Genomic DNA, 27,527 nt, shown 5'->3' with positions numbered 1-27,527 from the left:
CTACCCACAATTATTGCTCAGTGAAGTTTTAAATATTGGAAGCATTGAATAGCTCTCTGCTCGTTTATTTTGATGGGCACCAGATACATTTGGGTCGGATGTGGTACAAAGGTTGGTGTTAAACAGATGAGATGTAGTGGTAATTACTTTGAGTTTTGCCACACACACACACACACACACAGGCCCAGCCTAAGTGTTATTTTTCTCTCTTATTTTTTTTCCATGTCTTAAGCTCTGCGCTGTAGAGTAAGCACTATGCAAAGAATCTATTGTAGAAAACACTATAAATAAATCAGATTTGACACATCTTTCAGTGCTTGATCCAGGAAGTGAAAATGTAGAGGAAAATGCTCTATAAACTGTCATTCTGCTGTAGGACAGTAATGCCTCCAAATACCCTGTATTTAGATTGTGTGTAAGTCAATCTGAGAGAGACGCTTTGTTAGCAGGACGTTACTGATCACAAAAAGCATGTTCCCACAGCCAAGACAGTAACAAAAGTAACAATATAAAAGCACAGTAAAAATATAGCGATGAATGACACATTAAATTAAACAAACTCTTTTACTTATAGAAACCCAAAAAATCAAGAATATAGTTAAATATAATTGAGAGCGACAGAAAAAGACAGATGGAAAATGATGCGTATTACACCAATGTCCTGTGTGTTGCATTTAGAAACAGTGGATGTTGCCAGCATCTCAAACCAAAACAAACAGGCACACTGGCTACACCTCAAGAGCCAATAAAAAGAAAAAAAAAATCTAGCCACAGCCATTAGCCCACGCAAGCATTGGAAAATACATTCAATGACCATAGCAATTTGTTGTTTACTCAAGTAACAATATCTTCAGTTCCCCTGCCTGTCCTTCCTGTGGTTAGAACTGGTCCACAACAGTGGATCAATCTGAGTGTGGAAACATTTCATAATTTCAATTAAGGAGATACAATGTTGCGGGACTGCAGAGAATGCTGTCAATGGCTCATTTAAGGCCTCCTCTTGTTTGAATATGACTGTTTGTCTGGGCCAAAACCCCACCACTTCAACACACTGGGGATACTACGACTACTAAAATTAATTTTCCACTCTGTCTCTTCCAGGACCCATGCAGGAGACTGTCTTTGACTTCTGGAGGATGGTCTGGCAGGAGAACACAGCAGCTATCGTCATGGTGACCAACCTGGTGGAAGTGGGCAGGGTGGGTATTAATTACACGTTCACTGGATCTGCAGATCTTAAATATGATTACCTTGCACCCAGTCAACCGACAGGCTGATTGTATCTCAAGGTAAACAGAGCCATCTCTTTTTTTTTTTTTATTGTCTTTGAGCATCAGTGCCCAGATGTTTCTGTGTATGTGTATGCTGACTTAGTGAGGCATGGGACTCACGTGCCGCCAGCTCTTTTCCCATCTATCTTATCAGTGAGAAGTGAGAAGCAACTGATTGATGGCCTTCATTACCAGAGAGGCATCCAGGCGACTGACTACTGTTTCATCTGAGTGGCTCTATAACAGGACATTAGACTCCTGAAGCCGCCAGCTCCTAGCAAGCTCCTCCGAGCAGAAACATCTCTTAATGTTGTTCTCATTGGACAAAAGGGGACTGTTATTGAGTGCTGAGGACAGTTCATAATGTTCTAACTAATGGTAGAGCCTTGACTTTCTTTTTTCGCTCACTACAGCATGTGGCCTGATGTGGGGGAAAAAAACCCAGAGCTCTGTTTCAGTCCTAATTTGTTCCACTTAACTCACACTGTAGTTCCCCCTGGTTAAGTTGTAATCAAGAGAAAATGAAGGTCTTAACGTACAGTGTAATGCTTTGACTGCCAGGGGATTTTCTCAAAGAATTTTAAACACATTCACACTGAAAGCCCCTTAAACACAGGCACACCTTGATTTCGCTGATGTGCATTTTTGGTGGGACTTAAATGTAGCAGAGCTGATAATGATTCATGGGCCCATCTCTAGGTACCTCATTAGGCCTTTCCTCTATAGTAGCTGAGCCCAGCCCACCCCGCCCAACACCTTCTCCACACCTGCTTAGCTGCTGTGCTGTTCTCGGCGGGCCCCGGCCCCCAAACCGTCTGTTATATGATCCTTGTCCATTGGCGGGCGGTAGGCACAGTTGGTCACAGTGATGGTGGCTCCATAGAGGGCCCCATAAAATCACTTCACCATATCACAGTGGGCCATCTGCTCGGCACAGTTGCTGATGAACTCTGGGAAATCCTGGCACACACACAGACGAGCACACACAGCCTCTGTCCCGCTGGTTACCCTCACAGGGGTGGTGCTCAGCGCACTTTGATGTACGAGAGATTTGGTTTTGGAAGTTAGAGCGCTGATGTGTGTGATGAGGTGATGCGCTGTGTGCTTCTTTTCCATATACTCTATCCATATGAGGGAATGAGTTCACGAGCTGTGTACACACAGTCATAAGTATGCCCACACAAAAGAACATCTGTGTCTACACTGGCACATTTTAGCCCAAAGGCTAATTCCCCTCCAAACCAGGCATCTGATTTAGAGTGATCTAATAAGGTAATGGCTTTTGCCTAATTCAATCTGGCCTGAAGCGGACGGTGGATTTGTGATTGTCATCAGGGATTAGTCATCAGGGGTGTCAGAGAGAGGGACCTCAAAGTCCCCCTCTGTCTGTGTCATTCCACAAACCAAAATCTCATTTCATTTGTAATCAGTGCATAGACGCCAGAAATGAAAATTGAATCTACTTGTGGCTGATGTCGCATTTATCCCTCATCAGAAATGATCATTCTCTGATATACCTCCGTGAACTCAATCTCTATTACCAGGCTTACTCCCCCAGTATCAACAGTTTAATTGAACAGGGGGAGGGGTAATTTTGCACTCTTATGATACCTAATACAAGTAATATTTCCAGTGGGGTGTTTTAGATTTCTGTTGGGAAATCTGTTTTAAACAGCTGAGGGTTTGTTATTTCATATCATTATTGGATTGTCATTATATGTCTCTCATTCAATTGTAGCACACTACTTTTTTAATGTTTTGTCCTATTTCTCTGCACTGCTGTTCATAATTTTAAGGTGGACAAATCTTACAGCCCTTTGGTGCCTTTTCTGTTCTGTTCCAGGCTTTTGCACAGTCCACCTTTAGACTCATTTTCACATTATTGATGTGAGAATGAAAAAGCAATAATGTGCGAATGAACTCTCCATCGATACATAAGATTCCCATTTACAGCATATCCTTGACCGGGGGCCCAAACTAATATGAAGCAAATCTCATTTGGATTTGAAAGAAATGCTTTAGAAACTGAAATATCAGGTGGCAAATAGGAGGTAATGTTATGTGACAATCATCTTTACTGTAGAAATGACAGCCTAGAAACCTACAAAAATTCAAATGTGAGTGTGTTCTGTGAAATACAGCATCGTGACTGTCGATTCATTGTAACACTTGCTTTTGTCACTTTCAGGTGAAGTGTTGTAAGTACTGGCCTGATGACACCGAGATCTACAGAGACATCAAGGTGACGCTTATTGAGACTGAGCTGCTATCAGAGTATGTCATCAGGACCTTTGCTGTAGAGAAGGTATACTTTGCAACACTTTCTGAACTTTTTCTTATTATTTTTCTGAGAGAATTGAAAGACATTCATGCCTTTTCAGTTTTATCTTCCCATACTGTTACACAGCTGAAGCTTTGTTTGTACTCGACCTCAACCTTTGGTCATTAAACAGTTCAGAAATTATGGTTACCTTGGTCATAAGCATGTTGTGAGTGGCTACTAAACGGCTTTAGAAAAAAACACAGTTTAATGTTTCTATGCTACTGGTACTCATTTGACAAGGCTTTGAACTGACTTTCATGAACATGTCAAGGCCAAAGCAATATAATTTCTGCTGCCAAATGTAGTGTTAAATGTTGCTTTAAAATAAGATCATTTACTCTTATTCTTATAGTTCCTAAAGACTTTTTGCTTTTGTTTTCAACTTTTCTGTAGCAAGTTCTATTTAAACACCTCTGTTTGTATTATTTGAAGAAGATTTGTATTTCGACGGCTCAATGCATGTACTGCACCACAGATCACACTATGGAATGGGCTGAAAGCAAAACAAAGGTGATCACATGTTACTGGGATTGTTCAAATTTTCTTTAAAACAACCTATGCCTCTTGAGCAGTCTGAGATATGCTCATTGACTGTATATAAAAACATGGCTTAAAGTATTCCAGCACCAGGGCTCACCTGGTTGAGCTGGCGTCCCATGTGCAGGGCTTACAGTCCCAATGTGGAGGTCATGAGTTCGATTCCCGCTCATGACCCTTTCCCACATGTCCTCCCCCCATTCTTCTCCCCTACTTTCCTGTCTCTCTCTGACTAAAACTATCCAATAAAGGCACAAAGGCCAAAAAAATAACTTAAAAAAAAAAAACACTACATTACGAATGCTGCTATCGGGTAGCAGCAAATATGCTAGCAAATAGCAGTGTTAGCAGCGAAGACAGCAGTAGTCAAACTCCGTCGGGGCTTGTTGTTAAATATTTTCCCGTTACATACCCTCGAAAACAACGTATTGGCCCAATTTGCAGAGTAATTTTTTCATGCAGCAGCGTAACGGGCCGTTGCTCTCTGATGACGCTGGCGAGAACCCTGTATTATTATTATTATTATTATTATTACTATTTGGATAATTTATCTAATGACTGAATGCTTTTTCACTTACGAGGATTCCCACTGACTCCCACAGCCAATCAGAATGAATGTAACAGAACGTCGCCATATACCGGAGCCTGCTATGCCGGGCTGCAGGGTTGAACAGGGTGAAAACAGCAGACCGGTATAGTGGGCTATAGTGTTGAAAGGGTTAAGCAGAGACGACAAGCCCTTTGTGCAAAAAGAAATGAAGCTTCTGTCCCATCTGCTCAAAAAAACTCATGTAGGCAACTAGCGGCAAGAAATTGCTGTCAGATCACTAGTCAGACCGCGGCCATAGAGCTGCTATCTGCTCTGAAACTCACAACTCGTTTGCCGGGAGGAGCAGCCACCGCTGAGGTACCGGCATCAATGACTGACCGGGTTTGTGATTTGAAAATACATGTGTGCACGTTCATTGCAGAACATGTTCACCATGTCTCAGCCACTCTTTAATCTGTGCAAAAAGTTGGCTGAAGATAAAAATGCTTTGTCAAAACTGTTTGTGTCAAATCAGCGTGCTGGTTACATAAATGCACATGATATAGCACCAGCATTTAAGAAAAGTCTTTCTGAAAAGCTCAAAAGATTTTGGATTTCATTGAATATTGACGAAGTATTGTATTTCAAAACTAGAAAAGCCCTCTGAACAAGCGCAGACCTCCGCCAAGCTGCTCATTTCCACCGTATTGTGATTTAAAGCCAATGTTAAAGTCCTGCATTCATTTTATCTACACTTTAGATTCCTGGATAATCAAAACATACCTTTAGCATTTGAATTAACATTGATATCAGTATTAACAAGCTGACGGAGCAATGAATGGTCTTTCTGTACTCTCAAATATTTTTTACACTTATGTTATTTCTACAGTTCTTTACTGATTTTAAGCTGTTAGCTAATGCTATGCTAGGTTAGCACAACTTTAGCAATGCAATGCAAATGAAAAGCATGACCGACGCAACGAAGCACGATGATGTCACAACATCGTTATGAACTTATCTGTCAGTAGCTCCGCTCAGCCCACTCCTGTAATGCTGCCTGGCTGTAGCTTACTCCTGTACTACTGAGAAGACAGCGGTGAGGACTGAAGGACTGAATGGAGTTAGAGCTCCATCTAGTGGACAAACGGCGCAATGATAGCATTCTGCGCGACTGTGACACTTAACAGCATTTACTGTTTTATGAGAAAATAACCAGATGGTACGCCAGAACACCAAAATTGAATCATCTGTTCATTGTGCCATTATCAACATTTCCTGAAAACGTCATGAAAATCTGTTCAAAACTTTTCGAGTTATCCCGCTAACAAACAAACAAACAAACAGATAAACCCCGGCTAAAACATAACCTCCCTGGCGGAGGTAATAAAGAGTGCAAATGGTGCACATATTGTTAAAGGGTGAATCAATGTCCTTTTTCCATGTCTTTTACTGACTGGTTGCTAAATAATATATTTGCACCATGTTGTAGTGAGATGGAGTACCTACCACAACGTATTGACCTTCTTTGGTATTATTATAATCTGTAGTCTGAGTTTGGGAAGGCAGATATCTTAATATCTTACTAATTAGCGAGATTGTACGCCCACCCAAAAGCAAAAAAGTTCAGGCTCAGGATTATTTTTCACTTTAAGCCCTGTAAAGATGAATAAACCCCAACATCACCCATATGTTTTCTGAGCAGTGGCTTTGAAGCTAAGTGCGACAGCTCCGACATCTCTCCATCTGGATCAGCTAATCCAAAAATGAGCAAAGAGGTGGAGCAGGAAAGGAAGTGAGATGAGAAATGCAAGTGTCTGTGGGCACTGATGGTCCTGTGACAGTACCATCCTGCCACTAGAGGCAGCTACGTCCTTAACCATGTATAATTTTAAGCTTTATTGCTGTTATGTTAAAATTCACACCCATACATATATTCAGAACAGCCATAAAAATTAAAACTAGTTTTGGGACCAGACTGTAAATATGTTTATTTCTGCTGTAAAGCTCCACATTTTAACATGGAGGACTATAGGGATTAACTCACTTTTGGAGCCTGAAGTGGACATTAGAAGAACAGCAGATTTGGCACTTCTGTACATACGACCCCCAGCAGTGTTTCTGAGGAGGGAATGCTTTCCAGTTCCCGAATGCTTTGTATCCCACAATTTTCTCTTTAAAGTCCTTCTGTGGTCATTTAATAAATCCCTAAAAACTCATTACTGTGTATCAAAGTTACATATGTAGAGGAACTACTCTGTATACACAATGGTAATATTGGATTAATTCATCCATACATTTTAAAACTGGAAGCTAAAATACTGAAGACAACCCCACCTCCTCAAGGAGTGGTTCCTTAGGGTTGTTACATGTGAAACCCTGCATATTGCGACTTGTCACACACCAGATCTGGAGTCCATCCAGAAAATAAACTTATATTCTATCTAGATAAAACTGCAGAAACTGTTTTTTTCTGTGATATCTACAGTGCCTGGGTAATAGCTATAGCATACTGTATAATCCTTTGTCCTTGGGAGGACATAGGCTTGACAGAGAGGTGTTACAGCGGATGAAAAAATAAGACTACACTGGCCTTGAAACTTTGCTCAACCCTACTTCTATTGAATCCATGAAGTGTATGTTTGTATTTAATTCAACGTTGTATTTTCTTTAAGGGGACCTTTCACATCGCCCTACACTTCTCATCACATCTCCAATGTTATCTGCTGTGCTTTGTGTGTTTAACATGATGACTCCTTTTTTTTTCTTTTTTTTTTCAGAGAGGGGCTCATGAGATCCGTGAGATCCGACAGTTTCACTTCACGGGCTGGCCAGATCATGGTGTGCCCTATCACGCCACAGGCCTGCTGGGGTTTATTAGGAGAGTCAAGTCCAAGACCCTGACCAGTGCTGGGCCCATGGTGGTTCACTGCAGGTTTGTGTGCACTGGAACAAAGCAATCTGATTCATACTTATGGTTCTACTCATCGAAGCAGACAGTATTTACTTGTTTGTATTAATTCGAGTCTTATCCATAATTTTATACAGTCTGTAGATTAGAAACCAGAATGTAGAGATATTCTGTGTTTATGATTGCATAAATTGTGTATCATAGACAATATGTGGGGTTTTCTTGTTCTTCAGAGGTTGAATCACTGTGTCTTCCAATCACCTTTGCCTTTAAGGGGTCAGGACATCAAAATCATTGAAACAACCTGTTGTCAGTATCTGTTAAATGTTTCTATCAAAGAAATGGTGCTTGACATTTGAGTTTAAAATCGACGCGTAATTTTTTCATCTGGAACATTTTTTATGGAAAACATCATGTTGTTGAAGAGCCTTATTTCTACTTTCAAAGCCTTGACTGTCTTATTTTAAATTCTGGGCAAAGAAAAGTTAAGAATATCTTCATATATTTAAGAGGCAAGCTAAATTTTTTGTGCATCAACCATTTAAAATGTGTATATTGAAACTTACAATATCACAACCAGTGGTGGAATGTAACTAAATACATTTACTCAAGTGCTATACTTAAGTACTATTTCACATATTTTATGCTTTACTTGAGGTTTTCCATTTTCTGCTATTTTACTCTTCCTTTCACTACATATCAGAAGGAAACACAGTCTTTTTTACGCCACTACATTTGTCTGACAGCTGTAGTGACTAATATTGTCCGATTACAATTTCTGATACCCCTCCTGTCCAGTGAAAACAATGTGTTGTTGTTTTGAATACAATACTGTTACTGGTAGTGGAGTATGTTCACATTGTAGTATTTGTACACCAAGGTTATGATAACTTATCCACCACTGATGAAAACTGTATAAATAACCCTGTTTGATAAAATCACATTCAACGTGTATGCATATAAGCGTACTTAAAATGTGATTTTAATTGTTTATTTATTTAATTACTTAATTTCAGATGTCTTACGGCTCTGAATAAGAACAGTTTCAGTTCACCTATGAGACTTCTGATGTGTATGTTCGTCTGCAGTGCTGGCGCCGGTCGGACGGGCTGTTTCATCGTCATTGACATCATGCTGGACATGGCTGAGAGAGAGGGCGTGGTGGATATTTACAACTGTGTGAGGGAGCTGCGCTCACGGAGGGTCAACATGGTCCAGACTGAGGTACCGCTGATCTGCTCCCATATTGGCCTCAGCAGAGCTGAGCCTGTCCACAGATACTTATCAATAAAATATGGAAGAGTGGTGATGCTGCTTGACAGGCTGTAGCCATCAAATAGGGATTAAGTAGTATCAAATCATTATTACAATAAGCCCCACTTCTCCACTGCTCCAAAACAAATGCTCAGAAGTAACAGCTGATAAAGACCTACTTTCACCAAAAACATGTATTATTTTTTGGGACAATAAATCATTGACTGTCATTTATTAGTCATTAATTCTGCAGCTGAGGTGGTGCAGGGGAGGTTGTTAGCCATTTTGCCAGCGATTGATGATGCCATTATCTTTTAAAATTTTTGCTGTCCTTCACTTTCAAGTACCAGTTCAAGTGTCACATTTTTCAAAGAGGAAAGTATTTCATTATGTAGCTAAATAATCCAAATATTAATTAACCTCAATTTGGCTGTAAAGAGCTCCACTTGTTTTAAATACCACTTTAAATACCATGTTAATGGTATTTCTATGTACAGCAGACATATCTATGTGATTAGAGGACTGTGGGTTTTATTGTACATCATGTAGCCATCAATCATGCTACCTTTTACATTTTTAATGATCTTTTTTCACAAAAGACATTTATTGAAGTGCACACCCTGACTATTCCCCAGGGTGCTAAGCACAAGTGCTTGGCAATACATGCTGTAATAAAAGGGTTTAGAGACTTGTAACTGAGAGGATTTAGCCCCTATCGATAGCTGAAAACATCCCTGGCTCATCCTCCAGCTTTATGCCAGCATGGACCACCGAAGGACTTTGCGCTTTCCTGAACACCGGCCATCTGGAGGTGTCCATAGTCTCGTTGAATGCATCATTTCACCGTAATTCCCTTTAAATCACAAGCGTCATTGGACTTAATGGGCAAATGTTTCATCGTTGACGTCCGAATTGGGATTTGAGCAACTGGAGACCAAATGTTGTTCACCCTGAGTCATTCTCCTCAAGTTCAGTGACCTTCAAAGTGTGTGTATGTGTGTATTTTCCCTTGCAGGTGTTCAGGCTGGTTGGCACAGCTCCTTAGCCTGCAGCCAGACACCAACTCTCCACCGTGGTTTAATCTGTCAGCGGAAATGAAATGCCTTGTTGCTGTTTATAGTTTATGAGCTCAGATAAGATCCAATCTGTGGGTTCTGGTTAGAGAACCGCGTCACCACTGACACACTGACCCAGCCCAGCAAAATCCAACTCGCGAGTCAACAGTTCATTTTCTGCACTAGACTTAACAAATCGCAACACATGTTTCTCTTTCAATCTGTAAATCAGTGACCCCTGAGCATGTGTGCGGATTTTGGTCCGAAGTGACAAGGAAGTGTCAGCTGAAAATGTCACTTCAGAATAGATTTGCATCAAGCTTGAAGCTGTGTCACCGCGTCCGCTGCTTGACTGACTGATTCGAGGAGGAGGAAATGTGTTGCGATTTCCGACTGCCATTAAGTACAGTGGGGGTTGTTTTTGTTGGTAAGAAGTCCACCTTGGCCATGCGTTGATGATGACAATACTGATGACAAAACCTTGCTAAGGTCACCAAGGTTTGATAGGATCATTAAAAATGAAAAAGTAATAAAAAAATAAAAAAAACTCTCTGCCAGGCTTCTAAGTATTTTAAGGTTTTGAAAATGTCATGAAGTTTTGTAAGAAAATTAAATCAGCTATGTCCCCCAAAAAATGCAAAAATATGTAATGTAACCTTTGAACATAGACAATGACAAATATTAGTCATAGAAACTGCCTTGGGTAAAGAATAATCACGGGAAGGTCATGGAAAGGCCATTGAATTCTTCTAGCAAAATGCTGAGGAACTCTGGCTGCTCATGTATTACTCCTCCTCCTGCTGCTGCTGCTCAAAATAAAAACACACTCGGTGTTCTTAGTAAATCCTGTCCTTTGTCATAAGTCCAAGAGGCCTGATAGATGCGCAATGAGGATGCTGTTTTTTTCAGGAGCAGTATGTCTTCATCCATGATGCCATTTTGGAGGCATGTCTCTGTGGCGACACCACCATTCCTGCCAGTCAGCTCCGCTCTGTCTACTACGACATGAACCGCCTGGACCCACAGACCAATTCCAGCCCCATCAAAGAGGAGTTTAGGGTGAGGAGTTATTTATCATGTTAAAAAGATATGCAAATATTGTATGCAAGTCCCTAATAAAGCATTATCTCAAGTACAGGATATGTTCTAAACAACCGTAAACATGTTGTCTCTTGATGAACGGTGCAGCCCCCCTCTGGGCCAATCAGTAGCAAACATATCATCTTACATTAATCTGTAATAGTAGTACCCCCTTCTTGGACCAATCACTGTTACATGAGATGCATCGTCCCCCTAAGTTTCATCACAGTCACATCAGGGGAGTCAGAGCTATCGCTAATGTAACTGATTAAAGAATTGCAATGTTAATTACCATACTGGGAGATAATTGGCACACTCAAGACCCAAGTGCCTACCTTCCTGCGTCAGTAAGACAGCATGTAATTCTGCTTCAACCTGACAGACTCTGAATATGGTGACTCCTACGCTGAGGGTGGAGGACTGCAGCATCGCACTGCTGCCTAGGAACCATGAGAAGAACCGGTGCATGGACGTCCTGCCTCCTGACCGCTGCCTTCCCTTTCTAATCACCATCGATGGGGAGAGCTCCAATTACATCAATGCTGCCCTCATGGATGTAAGAGTCAAACATTTCAGAATATAACCCTTTTTATTTACATGCCAGTTCAGAGGTACAGAGGTTCTTGCTTTTAATGTGCTAAACTGGTAAATAGGTACACTGAGTCACAAGTCACAAGGAAATGGCAGCTGCCTCTTTCTGTGTGAACTGATACCTTCTAACATGTTGTTTTTTCCTGTCAAGAACTAATCAATGATGTAAAAGCAGGTATTGCGCATTTGGCAGTTAATACAAACATTAGGCAACTACGAGAGGCGACATTGGTATGTCAAACTGCTTTACAAGAACATTATTAATATTTGACGTACCCGTTCCCAGCTACACATGCAAAACCAAAAATACATAAGCAAACCAAAAACAAAGCTAATTTACAGATGCTGTACTCACAACTGATCTTAAGCAAGAAAATTTATTAAAAGTGAGTTCAGGGATGTAAGATGTAAAGACTTTCATTTTTTCTAAGCACATTTTTTGTCATTGTAAATGTCAGCACTCAGACATGAAACACTTGTCAACATGACATTGAAAGTGTTTAAGGAGACTTGCTCTGACAAGCTTAAGACTTGGACTATTCCTCATAATATTTAAAAACACCTCTGTATTGTTGTCACATCTAATTATCTGTGGTTCAGCAGCTGTCTCATAATATTTAAGATACACCAAAAGGACATGACACTGTAAACGGAAAAATGCAATGCCTAGCAATTTTCAAGGGTTAAATGTATTCAGGATGGACCTAACGGAGAACACCTTGACAAGGTGTGTTTTCACTGATGGACTGTTTGGCTCTTGCCAGGATTAGGCAGGTGACCTTTGAGGTACAGGATTGTTTTAGTCACCACTGGACTCCCTTTGAGAGCCAGAAACCACATTAATAGTACAGTGCCTTAATATAATCTCCTTAGACATGGAATCACAATCATCAGCTCTCAGTGGGAGATGGGTCACAGAATGGAGGTTGTTTTAGAAATGGTTATATCTTGATTCTTGCTAAACAGGAAGGGTTACGAATAGTATAATGTGCACAAGGTATATGTACCGTCAGGATTTCAATTGTTTTTTTCTTTCTTTTTCTCCCTCTCTTCCTCCCTCCTCCAGAGTTATAAGCAGCCCTCTGCATTCATAGTAACCCAGCACCCATTGCCAAACACAGTGAAGGACTTCTGGAGATTGGTGCTGGACTACCACTGCACATCAATAGTAATGCTCAACGATGTTGACCCAGCCCAGGTAAACCCAAACTGATACCCTGCTCTAACACACAAAACAATCCACAATGGTTGTTGCAAGAAGTTCACTCCCAAACACATAATGCACAAAGCAGTTTGTTTCATCAGAAGTCTGTTTCTAATAAAGCTGCAAAAAAGGACAATGTGGGAACTGGATTCAGAGACAGATTGCTTTTTGTTTTGTTTTCTTATTGTACGAATCCAGGGAAAAACCTAGGGATGTATCTGTGTTAGAAACTCTCTCTATATATGTGTATGTATACAGAATATGTTTGAAATGAGGTAGAAGCTGCAGAGTGGAAAAGGACTTGCCATGAAAGTAGACAGAGAGACAGGCCTATGGAAGAGACTCTCCAGATTTCTCAGCCCGAGGCTCTGTCATAACACCCAGGGATCAAAGCCTGAAGCCGGGCTGCTCTCCCCATCCAAATCCCCTTTCCCTAGGTGACTGGCTGGATAGAAAAGGCCTTTCATTCAATATTCTCACTGTAGCCAGTCCATCAGCCAGCCAAGAAATCGGCACAGGTGGAAAGGGAAGGAGACGGGGAGGGGTGCAGATGGAGGAGAGGGAGGTGGAGGTTTACTATCTTTTCCATCAGCATTTTTGTTTTTGCATCTGTTGAATTTGTCAAGTTTTGACGGGCTCTCAAAGGAAGCTAGAAAGTGGTGCTTAAGCTGCCACACAGACTGCATATGTGTTTGTGTTTTTGTGTGCTACGGGGAAAAAAAAGTATATTTGTGTGTCCATCTGTATTCGGGTATTCAGGCCTGTTATTTGCATTCTTCTGAGGTAGCATCTTTATTTTCCCTTGTTTGTTCATGCCTGTGTGACTCTGCATGTAGGCATGTCTGTCAGTGTAGACTCTGCCCATCTGTGTGTATGCTTCCACCAGTCTCACTTAGAGCTGTAAGGCTGGTGCTGAGATCCACAGGTGCATGTTCTTAACTGGGCTTTCAGTCCTGAGGAGCAGAAATAAGGAAGACTTTGCAGCTCTTACGAGGCTGTCCATGAAGTTCATGCCTCTGTGCACTACTGAACACTGTGGCCAGAGCAGCCAACACTATCTGTAACTTCTTTTTAATACTTGTAAAAACCTTTTCCTGGCATTGATTAAACCCCCAAACAACTCATCTCTGTGTATCAAAGTGACATGTGTAACAGTTTTTTCTATGAACAAGTCCCATCTTTCTTTAACCCGCTGAACTCTCAAACCCACTGGAAGGTTTGAAAGCCATGTTGTCTTTAAAAAAAATGCCAAAATGACACCATTTAAAAGAAGCAGAAATGGTAAAAACTGTAATTTATAAAAACTACTCAATAAAACCCAACTCTCTGCTTAAAATTGTGGTATTTTATCCATATCACTTAATGTCAAATTCTCCAAAAATAAACCAATTGCAACAGCCGGAAACAATAAATTCTGCACTCACTAGAGTTAACTGAGAAGCCATTAGTGACTTGGCTGTTACCAACAGTCACATGACGAAAGTCTGACACCTTCCAGGTGAGCTGGGCTGAACTGCAGGCTTTGTTTACACAGAGCAGATAGAAGACAAGCATTGAAGTAAACAAAATCAATTTCAATCACACTGTGGGAGTCTGTTAAAACATTTATAGAAATGATTAGTCTGTACTCAGAAATGTTGTAAATGAATCAACCAATCTTTTAAATAACTCACCTTTGATTACATTTTCTTCATAGAGATGGTTCTCAGATTTTCATACAGGAAGCAGTAAAAAGCAGCTTTTAAGAAACCTTTTGAGTTGTTGAGTAGGGGGTCAGTTGATTAGGGGAAAGCTCATGCTTAGAGTGCTTCCCTGTAAAGTGTTTGGTCTATTAAAAGTATGTTTCAGTTTCTTTCTATTGAATGTTCTCCAATGGAAAAGTTGTTCAGCTTTAAAAAGAAAACACTTAAACTTGAACAAATTTACCGTCTTTCTCTTTGACTCTTGAACCATATTATTTGTGTCTAAAGACGTTTTACCTTTTTAGCCTGCGTTCAAAACAGCTTGCAAAACTACCCTGTCAGTATAGTTTGGATCTGAAACTAATGAATCTAATGATATCTTTTGTTTTCTTCTGTGTTTTTTATCGTTTTGTCTGTGTGCGTGTTGGTGTGCTTGAATTTCTCTGTGTGTGAATGTGTGTGAATGTGTGTGCACATGCCTGTTTTGTTTAGCTGTGTCCACAGTACTGGCCAGAGAATGGTGTCCACCGCCATGGACCCATCCAGGTGGAGTTTGTCTCCGCTGACTTGGAGGAGGACATCATCAGCAGAATATTCCGGATCTACAATGCAGCTCGGGTGTGTGATGAAAAAGTGATTATACTGGCATATAGTTTCTCTGCTCTGCTGCCCATTTTTTTTTGTAACTTTTGTAACTTGTTTTCCTTCCCTGCTGCGATCACAACAGCCAATTTATTCTGTGACTGCACACCTCACACGTCCCACTCATAGGCCAGCCTGTCCATTCAAGCTGTGCAAAGGCAGAGTCATTCTGTTCTTTAACTATGCCACTGCACCAGTGATTGTATCGAGGTGTGATTGCCACAAGTCACTTCTCTTTTAGACAACTTGAGAAATTTTCACACATAGTTAAAAAACTAGAAACTAGGATTTCCCGTCAATTAACACTTTATGGGTAGAGCAAGAATCTGTCTCCAAGGGTTGTTTCACCACAACCACAAAAAAAGCCATGTTTTCTCCTTAGTATGTTGTATCTAGCCGATGCAAAATATGTAACTTGGCTTTGTCTTTGTCTATGTGGTCTGTGATTCCAAACCTGGGTGTTCACGGCCCACCCATAGTGGACACAAGAGGAATCTGAGGGGTCACAAGGTCATTAAAAAGAGAGAGGAGAATTGAAGACATATTTCTAATAAACTGAGGTATAGCTATTTAAAATCAAAACATTTTTTCTGTTAAATGCTAACTACTTTTGCTTTTTAAGAAAAAAGCTGAAAAACCTCTTTTTATATATTCAAAGTCCTTCTGTGGTTGTTGGTTAAACCACTATAAACTTATCTCTCTGTATTAATGTTACACGTTTTTCCATGAAAATAATCCCTTCCTGTCTTAAAAGGGCTTAGATATCTTTTAGAATATATATCTATGAAATCCCTGCCTCTCTCTCCACTTATCCTTTTGTACTCATTGCAGCTCAGCACACCAGCTCATAACTTTACTGAAGCACTGTAAAGCTACTATGCGGTACAATGGCAAGTTATAATTTTGGAGGAATTCAGCCACTCATGTTTGAAACTGATTTTGAAGAAGAGGAATGATACAGAAAGTCCCACTCTGCAGGTTTTTAGGATTGTTTCCTTAAGTTTGTTATTTATGAAATCCTGGAGGTCTATGTACGTATTTTGGGGATTTTTAGTACAATGCTGTTTCATCTGGAAATGCTCAGCCACAGTGATGACCCTCCACCATTTTGCTCATGATTATCTTCCAGCATTAAAAAAACAACAAAAAATACCATATGGACATGTTAAACAAAAAACTCAATTTTCAGTAGATATGGTCTTTAAAAGTGCATAAGTCAAAAAGGTGTGTACAGTGATTTAGATGAGCCGTCCCAAACATTTGTGGCTGGTAACGCTCTCATATAAAGTAATGTTTTCTTGTGACCTGTAGTCAGAGATCAGCACTTTGGTGTGTACATGACTGATGACCAGTTTTTAACAGATTTTTTCTGGTTAGATTGCTTCTTTTGAATGATTTTAAGGGCCCAGAAGAGATTCAATTATCCAGTATTTCACACAAAGGTCAGACAAAAATCCACCTAAATTTCTCTAAGTAAGATGCGTTCCTTAGGTTTAGGAGAGCCTGTTGTACATGATCTCTCAGACTTTACTCTGAACAGTTTCTATTGAAGCTACTTTCTGAAAAAGAAAACGTTTTAAACAAAAACAAAACTGGTGGCACTGTGTTTGGGGGATTTTTTTTTAATTTCATGTTTGAGTTGTGTGAGCACAACAAACGAAATTTAATTCTTTTGGAGGATAAATGGATAAATAAACTTCAAAGACAGACTTCTCAAAACTTGATCAAATAAAACAAAAAATGTCTGCACAGCTAAATACCATGACAGCTATGTTTTTTGTAATCTGAGTGTACCGACCATTGAACTTTGAGCTACCAGACATCAGTGCGTGAAAAAGGTCCCGACCCATGCTGGCATCACCTCCAGTCACCTGCCTAAGCTCTTTATCCCACCGGTCTGCTCTTGGTTGTCAATAATCGCTCCTCATATTAACAAGCTGTAACATCCTCTGGCCGGCAGAGGCACCAACAGCATGTTAAGTGCAACACAATCTAATCACACATGATCACTGCAAAGTGTTATTGATCGATATGTCTGAGTGTGATTTAGAGTTTCTGTACCATAGATTGCTTAACTATCTGTCTCCAGCAGCAACTGTGCTCATCTATCAATCTGTCCTATCTGCACATTCATCTTTTCAGCCACCCCTCGCGCCCTTTATCCATCTCTGTCCAGCCTCGCCGAGGCTTAGCTTCAGCCTGCATCTTTACAGTGTGATTGAATCTTTGCACGCAGTGATTAACCCTGTTCGCATCTGTGTGTTAACCTGGGATAACCGTTGTATCCCTCCTGTTCAGCCTCAGGACGGCTACCGGATGGTGCAGCAGTTCCAGTTCCTGGGCTGGCCGATGTACAGAGACACACCCATGTCCAAACGCTCCTTCCTCAAGCTCATTCGACAGGTGGACAAGTGGCAGGAGGAGTACGATGGGGGCGAGGGACGCACTGTGGTCCACTGTCTGTAAGTTTTCTCAACACCGAGTGCAGCAGGAACTGAGTTCAGCGCAGGCATTAAAAATGAAACATCTCCACCTACTGATGGAAAACATTTACTGCAAAAAAAAAAAAAACTCCAACTCCTCAGCACTCTGTGACCTTTGTTGTCTAGCCTTTCTTTGTCAAACAACAATTGATTTACCTTTTATTAAAGTGTATTTAATATTCTAATGCTTGACTTGTGTGTCTCAACTCTAGGAATGGAGGCGGCCGCAGTGGGACATTTTGTGCCATCAGCATTGTGTGTGAGATGCTTCAACACCAGCGCTCTGTGGATGTTTTCCACGCTGTCAAAACACTGAGGAACAATAAGCCTAACATGGTGGACCTACTGGTGAGGAGCGATGTAACAGCTTCACACATTTATCAAACTCAGTAATTTGTTTTGTTTCTAGGTTCAAAAAATCGCAAGCGATGGCATAATGGTAAACACTGAGGCGGCACTGAGATATTGGGTCATTATGACCCATCAATATGAATCCCGCACCAATGAGACACTCCCTCTCTGATAAATGCCCACAACACAGATAAACACAAGCCATGATCATCCTGATTCAATCCTGGTGTCAACAAAGTCAGTAAAGATGGATAAATCATCCCAGGACTAGGGCTGTTATGCAGCATGTCTGAACTAGAGTTTGAACTGTTGTGTTTTTGGTTCAACAAATGCATGCTCTCCTCCTTGTATGACAGTCATGCTTTCAGTGGTGTGTCATGTATTAATGCTCCATCATGTTTTAAATCTATTGAATAGTGAATATTGAATTAAAGTTCGACTTAAAAAAAAAGACATAATCCAAATCAAATAGCAATTACTATATCTGTTAGAAAAATTCTAATTAAATACCTTCCCCAGATTTTTGCATCTTGACCTAGTACTGCCCCGTCCTTGAACAGCGCTTGGTTTTGTATTGGCATCATTTTTAAACTTCCGACTTTCGCCAGTTGTTTTGACCCACTGCAGCACTCCCTTTTTTTTTCTTATTTAATCAATATTGCTTGTAAAAGTCACTTATCTATACTTTTTAAATTGCTGTGTATTTAAATTGGTCTACTGATCACAGCATTCATCCATCCATTATCTATACACCGCTTAATCCTCACTAGGGTCAGGTGGGGCTGGAGCCTATCCCAGCCAACTTAGGGTGAAGGCAGGGAACACCCTGGACAGGTCACCAGTCTATCACAGGGCTACACTTAGAGACAGACAACCAAGCACACTCAGATTACGTTAAATCAAAGGAATTTGCAAACACAGAACTGTTAAACATTATTGATAATCTACTGCTGTGCTCATGTTGTATCCCGTGTCTGAACAATTTGATTCCATCCATCCATCCATTATCTATACGCCACTTAATCCTCAGTGGTGTTGTTGGGGGGCTGGAGTCTATCCCAGCCAACTTAGGGTGAAGGCAGGGGACACCCTGGACAGGTCACCAGTCTATCACAGGGCTACACTTAGAGACAGACAACCAAGCACACTCACATTCACACCTATGGACAATTGACAATCACCAATTAACCTCAGCATGTTTTTGGACTGTGGGAAGAACCCGGAGAGAACCCACGCTGCACATGGAGAACATGCAAACTCCACACAGAAAGATCCCAGGCCAGAGACCCAGGACCTTCTAGCTGTGAGGCGACAGTGCTAATCACCGAGTCACCATGCATCCACAATTTGATTCCCTTTATGTTATTTGACTTAACCTAGATAAAGAAAGAAATGTTTTACGCTTGTACAAATTAGGCCAAAAATGTAATTAAAAAATCAAATTTATCAAAAATCCAATTATACCAATGTAGTTATTGGAGTTTTCTGCACAGCAGCATAATACAAGCGGGGGATGGTCAAAGCACTAGAAAGGAATCAAAAGTGAAAACACTCAGCCTTGGACCAGATTAAAATGAACTGATATTTATCTAAGCATTAGTGCAACAGCAAGCAATGCATTTACTAATTAGAATTTTTAAGAAATTGGACCATGTGACTAATGCGAGCATGACTTTGCTTTGGTGCACAGTGACATATTGTATGAGGAGAATGTGATTGCATGATCCAGATCTACATTTGTGATGTGTTCTCCTGAGTGAAAAGCAAACTTAATGAGACAAACAAAGGTATTGTCCTTTCTTCTGCTTGCATCGAAATCGTCATTTACTTGTCTAGAACTGGGGTTATCTGGAGCCCCTTTTTATTCACAACGATGCTAATGTTCAGTCAAAGGGAAGGGATTTGATTGGCTGGATTATCAAACAAGCAACAGACTCCTTCGGGACAGTAGTTCCCAGAGGGCTCAGTTTAAGTCTGTGTCACTGAAACACAATATTAACCCTCTGAACTCCAACAGTTTCTGGGCAGTTTTTGCTCCTGTCCCATTTTCCTCACTGTGGGCTCATTTTTCAGTGAAAGATGAAGTCCTGCTCCTCTATGGAAACAGAACAACCATGACTGGAAAGAGAGAGAACTCAGAAATGTGTAGTATGACACAGTTATAATGTGATGAATCATTAAAAGAATGGAATCAGCATGGAGAACATTTTTCCAAGTGCCTGCAGGTGTTACCAATACTGAATACTATGTACTGTCTTACTATCTAAGTATCTGACGACTTACATTTTTTATTTGTCTCCATGGTTTTCTAATAATCAGCTCTGTGTATAATCAGCTGAATCTCTAACGGCTTCCTGGCTGTGCAGAGGAGGGCAAAACTTTTATTTATTTTTATTTTTTTTTACAGATTCTGGTTCAAGCAAAATGCTTTATTTTTGCCAAATGCTTAAATGAGACATGTAATAAAGTGATTTTGATGACTTGTCACGATTTTAAGCTTGACATTGGTTATGTTTCACAATGAAATGGCATGCCACAGATAATTAGCTCAAGGAAAGTTGGAAATTTGAGAATCCAATGATTCTTTTAGTTTTTACAATTCTGTGCTCTCATAAGCGGGTGTCATTTTGGTGTCAACATACCTCTAAAACGTGCTGGAGGGTTTTGGGGTTCAGACGTTTAATTGACACTGAAAGCGCCTACTGCTTCGTGACTCAAAGAGGGGTCTTTGGTAAATAGGTATTTTTGGGACCTTCGTTACTTCTGTTCATATTCCATCATAAATTAGTGTTTATTTAATTTATCATATCGTATACTTTATAGTATTCTTGCTTAGATGTACATTACACAGAGCACAAAGGAGGAGGAAGGGGAGGGAGATATGAACCACGTACTGCACGCCTCACTAATATTTGTGTCTGTTTCCTCTTGTCTCCCAGGACCAGTACAAGTTTTGCTATGAAGTGGCGCTGGAGTACTTGAACTCTGGGTAATTCGGGGCTACGTACCAACCAGAAGTGAAAAGTTTGGGACATTACAGACGAGTGCAGCTCACATGTGTGCATTATGCTAAGAGTGTGTGTTACTGACCAGACAGGAGCGAGGTCCACACAACACCATACATGCAGCTCCTTTGACCAGCTCTCCTCCTCTTCTTCTTGGTCTAGACGGGAAAGGTAGCAGAGTTGTACAGTGTTAAATATCCCAGCCTGTTTCTGTCACTACCGACTAAGGAGGCCAGCAGGAGCACAATGAGGTTTTTTTTTTTTTCTTTTTTAGTTTTTTTTTTTCTTCCCTCTGCAGTGAGTCGCCTCCTCTCTGGATCCCTATTTCTCTCTGTCTCTATCTCTGTCAGCTCCTTGGAGTCCCGTGGTTGTTGCCTTGATCCTCATTGGATGACAAGCATTAAATACTCTCCAGTTTTCTGTGGAATGTGATACACTGTATATAATATAATGTTTCCATTTTACTCTGATTTCTGTTTTGCTCAGCTCATTATTAAAAGTCATTAAATGCAGGAGTGTAAAGCCTAAATGTTACTAAATGTCCTGTAAATTTATGACTTCTAGATGACTATTGCTTCATGTTGGGACAGCTGGCTCAGTCTACATTTGCTTAGCTTTTTTCCTGTACAGGGATCCAAAGCTTTATTTGCACTTCCATTGAATTCTTGTTGTGCATATTGTATATATTTCTGTAGATTATTTATTCACAGTATGTACTTTTTTTGTGACTCGCAGTAAGTGACAATCATATGTTCTATAGGTTTGGTTTATTGACTGTATTGTGTGCTTTTTTTGGTCATCTTGTATGATGGAGTAATTCCATTGTAAAGAAAAAAGATATTATATAAACGTATCTATAATACACATGCTGGCTTACCCATTTCTGCGTCCTTTCTGTGTTGAGTTGGACATTAGGGGGACCTCTGTTGGAGAGATGAGGAACTTCTACAGGTGCCACAGGATTATCACTTTTCTTGATGATGATATATATTTTTTTTTTTTATTTTAACATTCTGCCATTAGCTTTGTTTTGGTTCAAAGCATATTTCTTAAAGAGAGTAGAAACCCAAGTTCTTAGAGGTAATGCCATCATAATGCTGAGCCTGGGCAAAAACTCCCAACAAGGTGTTAGAAAATCTATCTTACTGAAGACTTTGAAGTTCAAAGTTAAATTCAGTTTGTATAAGCAGATTTGAGCATAGATTGAATAATTAACAAGTAAAATCGTTTATTATTTGCAGGAATAAGTCCAGCAGTGCATGTGTGTGTGTGTGTGTGTGTGTGTGTGTATGACTATGTTAGGAAGTGCTTTACAACAAACAACCATTGAATTAAATAATACACAAAATAAAATACACACCCATGTTAAAAAAAAAAAAAAAAACGATGATTGATGATTTTTCATTTTTACTAAATAAAGCTGTAAGGATATGTTATAGAAACAAAGCTTAATTCAACCTTAGAGCATTGCAAGCCTCAAATGCAACATCATGATGAGAGAACACAGTAACTCAACAGCCAAGAACAAACGACAGCAACAACAACAACAAAAATGTTTAAAAGAAACTCTCAATGAAAGCCTTTAAGTACAGATACGTCTTGAAAGTGAATTAAAAGCAGATTGTGATTTAGCAAGGCAGGTTGGTTCATAAAAGCAAACCTCAGGTTGCCTTCAGTCTTTAATGTTTAGGTCGGAACAAAACCAAATTATATTCTGAGGATCTTGATGATATACTGTATGCATATAAAACAAGTAATATTTAAAGATGAGTAATGTCCCTTTAAAACTATAAATCAGAAGTGTTTATGCCACACAATGTTGGTATTTTTCATTTAAAAAACTAAGTTGATCTTGTTGCCCTGCATTTTGGATGGTGTGATTTTTGTCTACTTATCTGGATCATTGTTGCCAAATACTTGTACAGTTTATTTGTGTATAAAAACACAGGCTGAGGCCTTTCTGTCTGGAATTCTCTTTGTCTCTTCTCCCTATTCAATGAGCTCCAGCTTCCTCCAACAATTCATGGTAGGTCTATTGGTGATCCTAAATTAGTGGAGTATATGAGTCTGAGCAGTATGATGCAGTACAGACAGCTCCTTTTCAAAAAGGTTCTTTGCAAAGCTTCATTTTTTGCATTAAGTGTTTAGTGATTTGAGAGGTTAGAATCAAAACCTCAATTTCTTATAAATAATTTATTTCAAAATATGTTGTGACACATTTCTTATAAATGGGCTTTTAGGATGTTCAGCCAGAACAAACCTGAGCTTGTTTTCAGAGCTTAATCAAAGGCTGACCTATGAAAAGCTTCTCAAGGCCTTGCAGCACAGATAAAAAAAATATCTTGGATTAAACATAGATGGTTAAGTAGCACGTTGTTTTGTTTGGGAGGGTTAACTGTCTTGTCTGAAGCAAATATATAATGGGCATAATGTTTAGTCTTACTGGTTTTAGAGTAGGCTGTTGATAACACTGTTCTCTTGCAATGAATTGAAAAATGGCTTTAAAGAATAAATAATTTGTTGGTTATACTGCTACAAGAACAAGTCAGAAAAGTTTATTTAAACTGAGAATATTAGTTCCATAGCATCCAGTGTTGCAAGTCTTGGATCACTTTCCTGTAAAAAGTTGTATCTATATGACTGATTCTATAAGAATAAAATGTATTTGAGACTAATTTAGTTCCAGTAGAATGCCGTGTTTCTGGAGCCCTGTACTGGTTTGTGCATTCTTGTTCATTTGGATTTTTCTCCCCCTAGTGGTCTCTGTGAGTATCTTTCCTGTGTGACAAAAACATTAAATATTATAAACGTTTATATGCTGGTATGTGCTCCCAGCCGTTTTGGGTAAACAGGGTTAGCTGGTAACAGGTAATTTCAGTAACAGAGTCAAATATGCAATATATAACTTGAGGATAACATGGTTTATGGCTCATTCCATAAAAAATCAAATAGTGTCTTCCACCTGACCCCTCTGAATCAGCAGATTTTTTTTTTGTACAATTTCTTTTCATATACTTAATGAAGCCGTGCACAATTTCATCTTCATACTATGAATACATTCTGAGATAAAAACAGCAACCAAATCAATTTTACATTCACTCTCAGTGTCCACCAGCTTAATGTCTGACAAGCATTGCTACTCTGGATTAGTTATCTGTTTTTTTTCCTGATAATTCACCAGAGAAAAGTGCATTTTGGGTAAATTTTCAAGGCTCATATCATCATGTTGTGGTTGGTCAAAACTAAGGTGCCATTTTTACATACATTTTAATAGAGGCTCATCTTTTAGCCATACCTTATGTGTCAAAACAATGATCTCATAGAAACATTAAACTGGTGCAATTTTGCTATTGAAACTGTGATCTATCCAATGATAATGTTGGTTATAGGGGGAAAAAATCATGCTGAACAAAAGTGAGATTTTGGCATTAGACTCTAAAGTTGAGGGCTCAAAAATGCTAAAATAAATAAATAAATCTCACATTAAAAAGCTTTTTTTTTTCTTTCTTTTTCCCCCCAGCCCTCTGTATTTCAAAGTCCTGTAACTGGATTTATTAGGTCTACAAAGGTAATTATGACATTAACTGATTCTAAGGGAGTCAGGTGGGAACCTGTTCCACATTAAGTTGATTTTATATGGAATGACCCCTATATATTTTATTATTTATATTCTATTATGTCATATCTGACATACAGGGTTTCTTAGGTAAGTGCTCCACTTTGTGGTGATGGAAAAAGGAATGGTGTCGAGTCAAGATAAAAGGTTCAGAGAGCAGCTGTCTCTCCAAAATAGCCATTTATTCCTGGCAATACTGCTGTCGTTTTGACTTCAAATATGTGCAAATTGTTCTGTATATCAAAGAAAGTTAGTCCTCCTGGGTTGCTTTTTTTTTTTTTTTTTTTTAATTTTTTTTTTTTTTAATAACAATTTATGGGTAGTGAAGTTTTTATTAGTTTTTAATATACATTAAAATGATAAACACTTTGAGTAAGGGTTTCTCTTGTGTACCAAGAGCACAGTTCTGCAGCAACAAAGAAACAGCATCCTATATGAATATACACAGTACACCTGTAGTTTGTGCCAGTGCTGTTTGTTTGTTTGTTAGTTTTGACTCATTTGATTTGACTAGCTGTAAATTTAAAATGCATCTTATGTCTGTGGTCCAGTGAGGAGCAGCTTTGACTCGTAGGCTGCAACATTTTCAACCACAAGAGGTCAGTCAATGATGTTTTTCATTTCACTGTTTGCTATTTTTCTGACTGCTCTTCTGTTATAGGATTATTAGAATTGGGCATATAATATGCACCTCTTGGTAATTCTTCTGTTGTTAGTCCTACAAATACAGCCTTGGATGTGAACTGTGAACTAGAAGCTCACAACATGAAAAACTCAACCCAATTTTCCTCCTTCACATACTCTAGACTCAAAAAGGCAAAAACACAGCAACATCCCAATCCTTAAAACATCCGATTTTTGGCTCCAGGTTCACTGACTTGTCTCTGCAGGCCACAGCAGCGCCTTGAAGACTCTCTATTGGATGAGAAAGAAGAAATCTTTGGCACATCTTCACGGAAGCTGAAGGTCTCATCTTTTCCCTTAACAGAATGTTCCATCTGGTCAGAGCTACAGGCACCGCGGCACCAGAGATGGTTTCATATTTCATTGCAAGACTGCTGGTAAATAATTCCTGTGTTCACACATGGAGACCAGGGGAGCCGATGAGTCGAAGTGAGGAAGGGAAGGAGATGGAGGAGACTGGGAGCAGCTCCTGCTGCTGAGAGAGTCCACACCAGATGTTCCCTTAACTAAAGTCCAGAGGCGCAATCACAACATCTTGACACACAAACATGCACACAGAGCTGTGTCGTAATGTATGCAGCGATGCAATCAGCAGAAATTATCTGTTTCATTCATTGTCAATGAAAAGAATGGAGAGCCAGGAAGATCAGACAGCTGGTCTTAGAGTGTATCCATCATTCATCCAGACTTATGTCATTATTAATATGAACATTTTAAATAATCACATAGATTTGTCTTTTTGTTGTGTGCATCACAAACTGTAGCATTGAATACCCATTAGTTAAAACAATCACAAAGAGCTGGAAAACTACCACTAAATGACTCCAAATAATTAAGTAAAGAAACTCAAAAGAGGCCAAAAAAGACTGCAAACAGGTGCTAAATATCCAAACAGAGAGAAAGTCAAAAGAACAAGACACACTAAACACAGATGGGAAATGAAGCAACTCAAAATTGCTAGAAAGAATCAAAAAATCCCACAAAGAGAATCAAACCTACCACAACAAAAAGCAAAAAATAAACAAAAACCACCAAAAGAGAGACACAAGATGACCACAAACAGGAGGAAATGCTGATATAAACACACACAATGGCTATAGAGAACCAAAAAACGCAAAACCACCACAAGACGATGCAAACAAGCAAAAAGGGACCAAAAAAGAAAGACTAAACAGAAAGAATAAGAACAACCACAAAGCTGCAGCTGAAACTACCACAGAGTCTCACAATGGCCACAGAGAGATGCAAAAAGTTCATGTTGGCTTTGACAATGATCCCAGACATGATGTTTGTTGTTGTTGTTTTTAATGACCAGCAAATGAGAAAAGCAAGGTTGCCGCTGCAGCTGATATCAGTTATTAATAGCATTACTTGTCCAGGAGATGGCGCTGTCAGCAGCACGTTATTAGAGACAAGTGGAGAGCAGCTAGTGGAGGGAGGTCTTCTCTGTGTTATATACTCACTTTACCTTTAATCTGTACTTGTGTAATAATGTTAAAGACATTATTCCTCTAAGACAACATTTTAATAAAGCTAGAGACAATGTAGGATTTAAAAATAAGTTGTTTGATTCATAAAATGAGCAGATAAGAATCTATGAGCTACGGGCAACTAATGATGCAGCACTTTGACATGCGTACAGTAGTTAGGCAGATATACTCGGTATACAGGGTTGCATTTGTGTATTCCCCTCCTCCTGTGTGTTTGTTTACTGAATTTAGAAAGATATTTTTGTTCGACTCTGCTCTGTGATGATGTAACAATATAATGAATAACCCGATGAAACATTAATCTCTCCGAAATTGCCGATGAAAGATTAGCTGTTGCATTTTCTCCAAACCAAGATGCTTCCAGAATTGCAGGCAAACAAGCCTCCAGCAGCAATCCAACATGCATCACTGCACAGTGTCACACACACATGCACAGGCACATGTGCAACACAAGTGCAGATTCACACACAGGTCAAAGGGTGGCTGAAGCAGCTGGAGCACAACAGCCTGCTTCCCTCTCGAGGGACTGGATTATGTTTTTTTTTTTTCACTTTCTCTCTCTCTGTCTTCATCTCTTTATCATCCACTCCCCCTCTTCTGCTTTTCTACCACGAATAATTACACAAGCTGGACTGTAAATCTCTAGCAGAGAATCTTCACTTCTTTCTTTTCACTTTCCATTCTACATGTGATACACTGCACTGATATGATCTGTATTTTGGCCAAATTTCATGCTTTGCTAGTGATTTCCAACCTGCAGAAGCTTGTCTCGTTACTCTTCTGGAGAATGATGAAGCAGCTGTTTTCAGCAAACTTCCAATA

The 27,527-nt window shown here is 39.6% G+C and overlaps 1 protein-coding gene across 3 annotated transcripts in view; it reads left to right on the top strand.

Annotated features, from left to right (window-relative positions):
• LOC103353947 (protein tyrosine phosphatase receptor type M) overlaps positions 1-21,779 on the top strand; it is a 169,666-nt gene extending 147,887 nt beyond the window's left edge. For 2 of the 3 annotated variants that reach the window (XM_008277149.1, XM_008277147.1), the window contains 11 exons: positions 1,102-1,199; positions 3,460-3,576; positions 7,438-7,592; positions 8,657-8,792; positions 10,787-10,936; positions 11,340-11,513; positions 12,615-12,746; positions 14,927-15,052; positions 17,375-17,538; positions 17,772-17,907; positions 20,850-21,779. In XM_008277149.1, the coding sequence (XP_008275371.1) occupies positions 1,102-1,199; positions 3,460-3,576; positions 7,438-7,592; positions 8,657-8,792; positions 10,787-10,936; positions 11,340-11,513; positions 12,615-12,746; positions 14,927-15,052; positions 17,375-17,538; positions 17,772-17,907; positions 20,850-20,903 (1,442 nt within the window). In that variant the 3' untranslated portion in view covers positions 20,904-21,779. The remainder of the gene's footprint in view (positions 1-1,101; positions 1,200-3,459; positions 3,577-7,437; positions 7,593-8,656; positions 8,793-10,786; positions 10,937-11,339; positions 11,514-12,614; positions 12,747-14,926; positions 15,053-17,374; positions 17,539-17,771; positions 17,908-20,849) is intronic. The other variant, XM_008277148.1, reaches the window with a different exon arrangement.
• The last annotated feature ends 5,748 nt before the right edge of the window (positions 21,780-27,527 follow it).

This window comes from Stegastes partitus, unplaced genomic scaffold (assembly GCF_000690725.1).
Source record: "Stegastes partitus isolate 25-593 unplaced genomic scaffold, Stegastes_partitus-1.0.2 Scaffold90, whole genome shotgun sequence".
Lineage (NCBI taxonomy): Eukaryota > Metazoa > Chordata > Actinopteri > Pomacentridae > Stegastes > Stegastes partitus.
The sequence above is the reverse complement of the archived record's forward strand: the minus strand, read 5'-3'. Positions and strand labels throughout refer to the sequence as shown.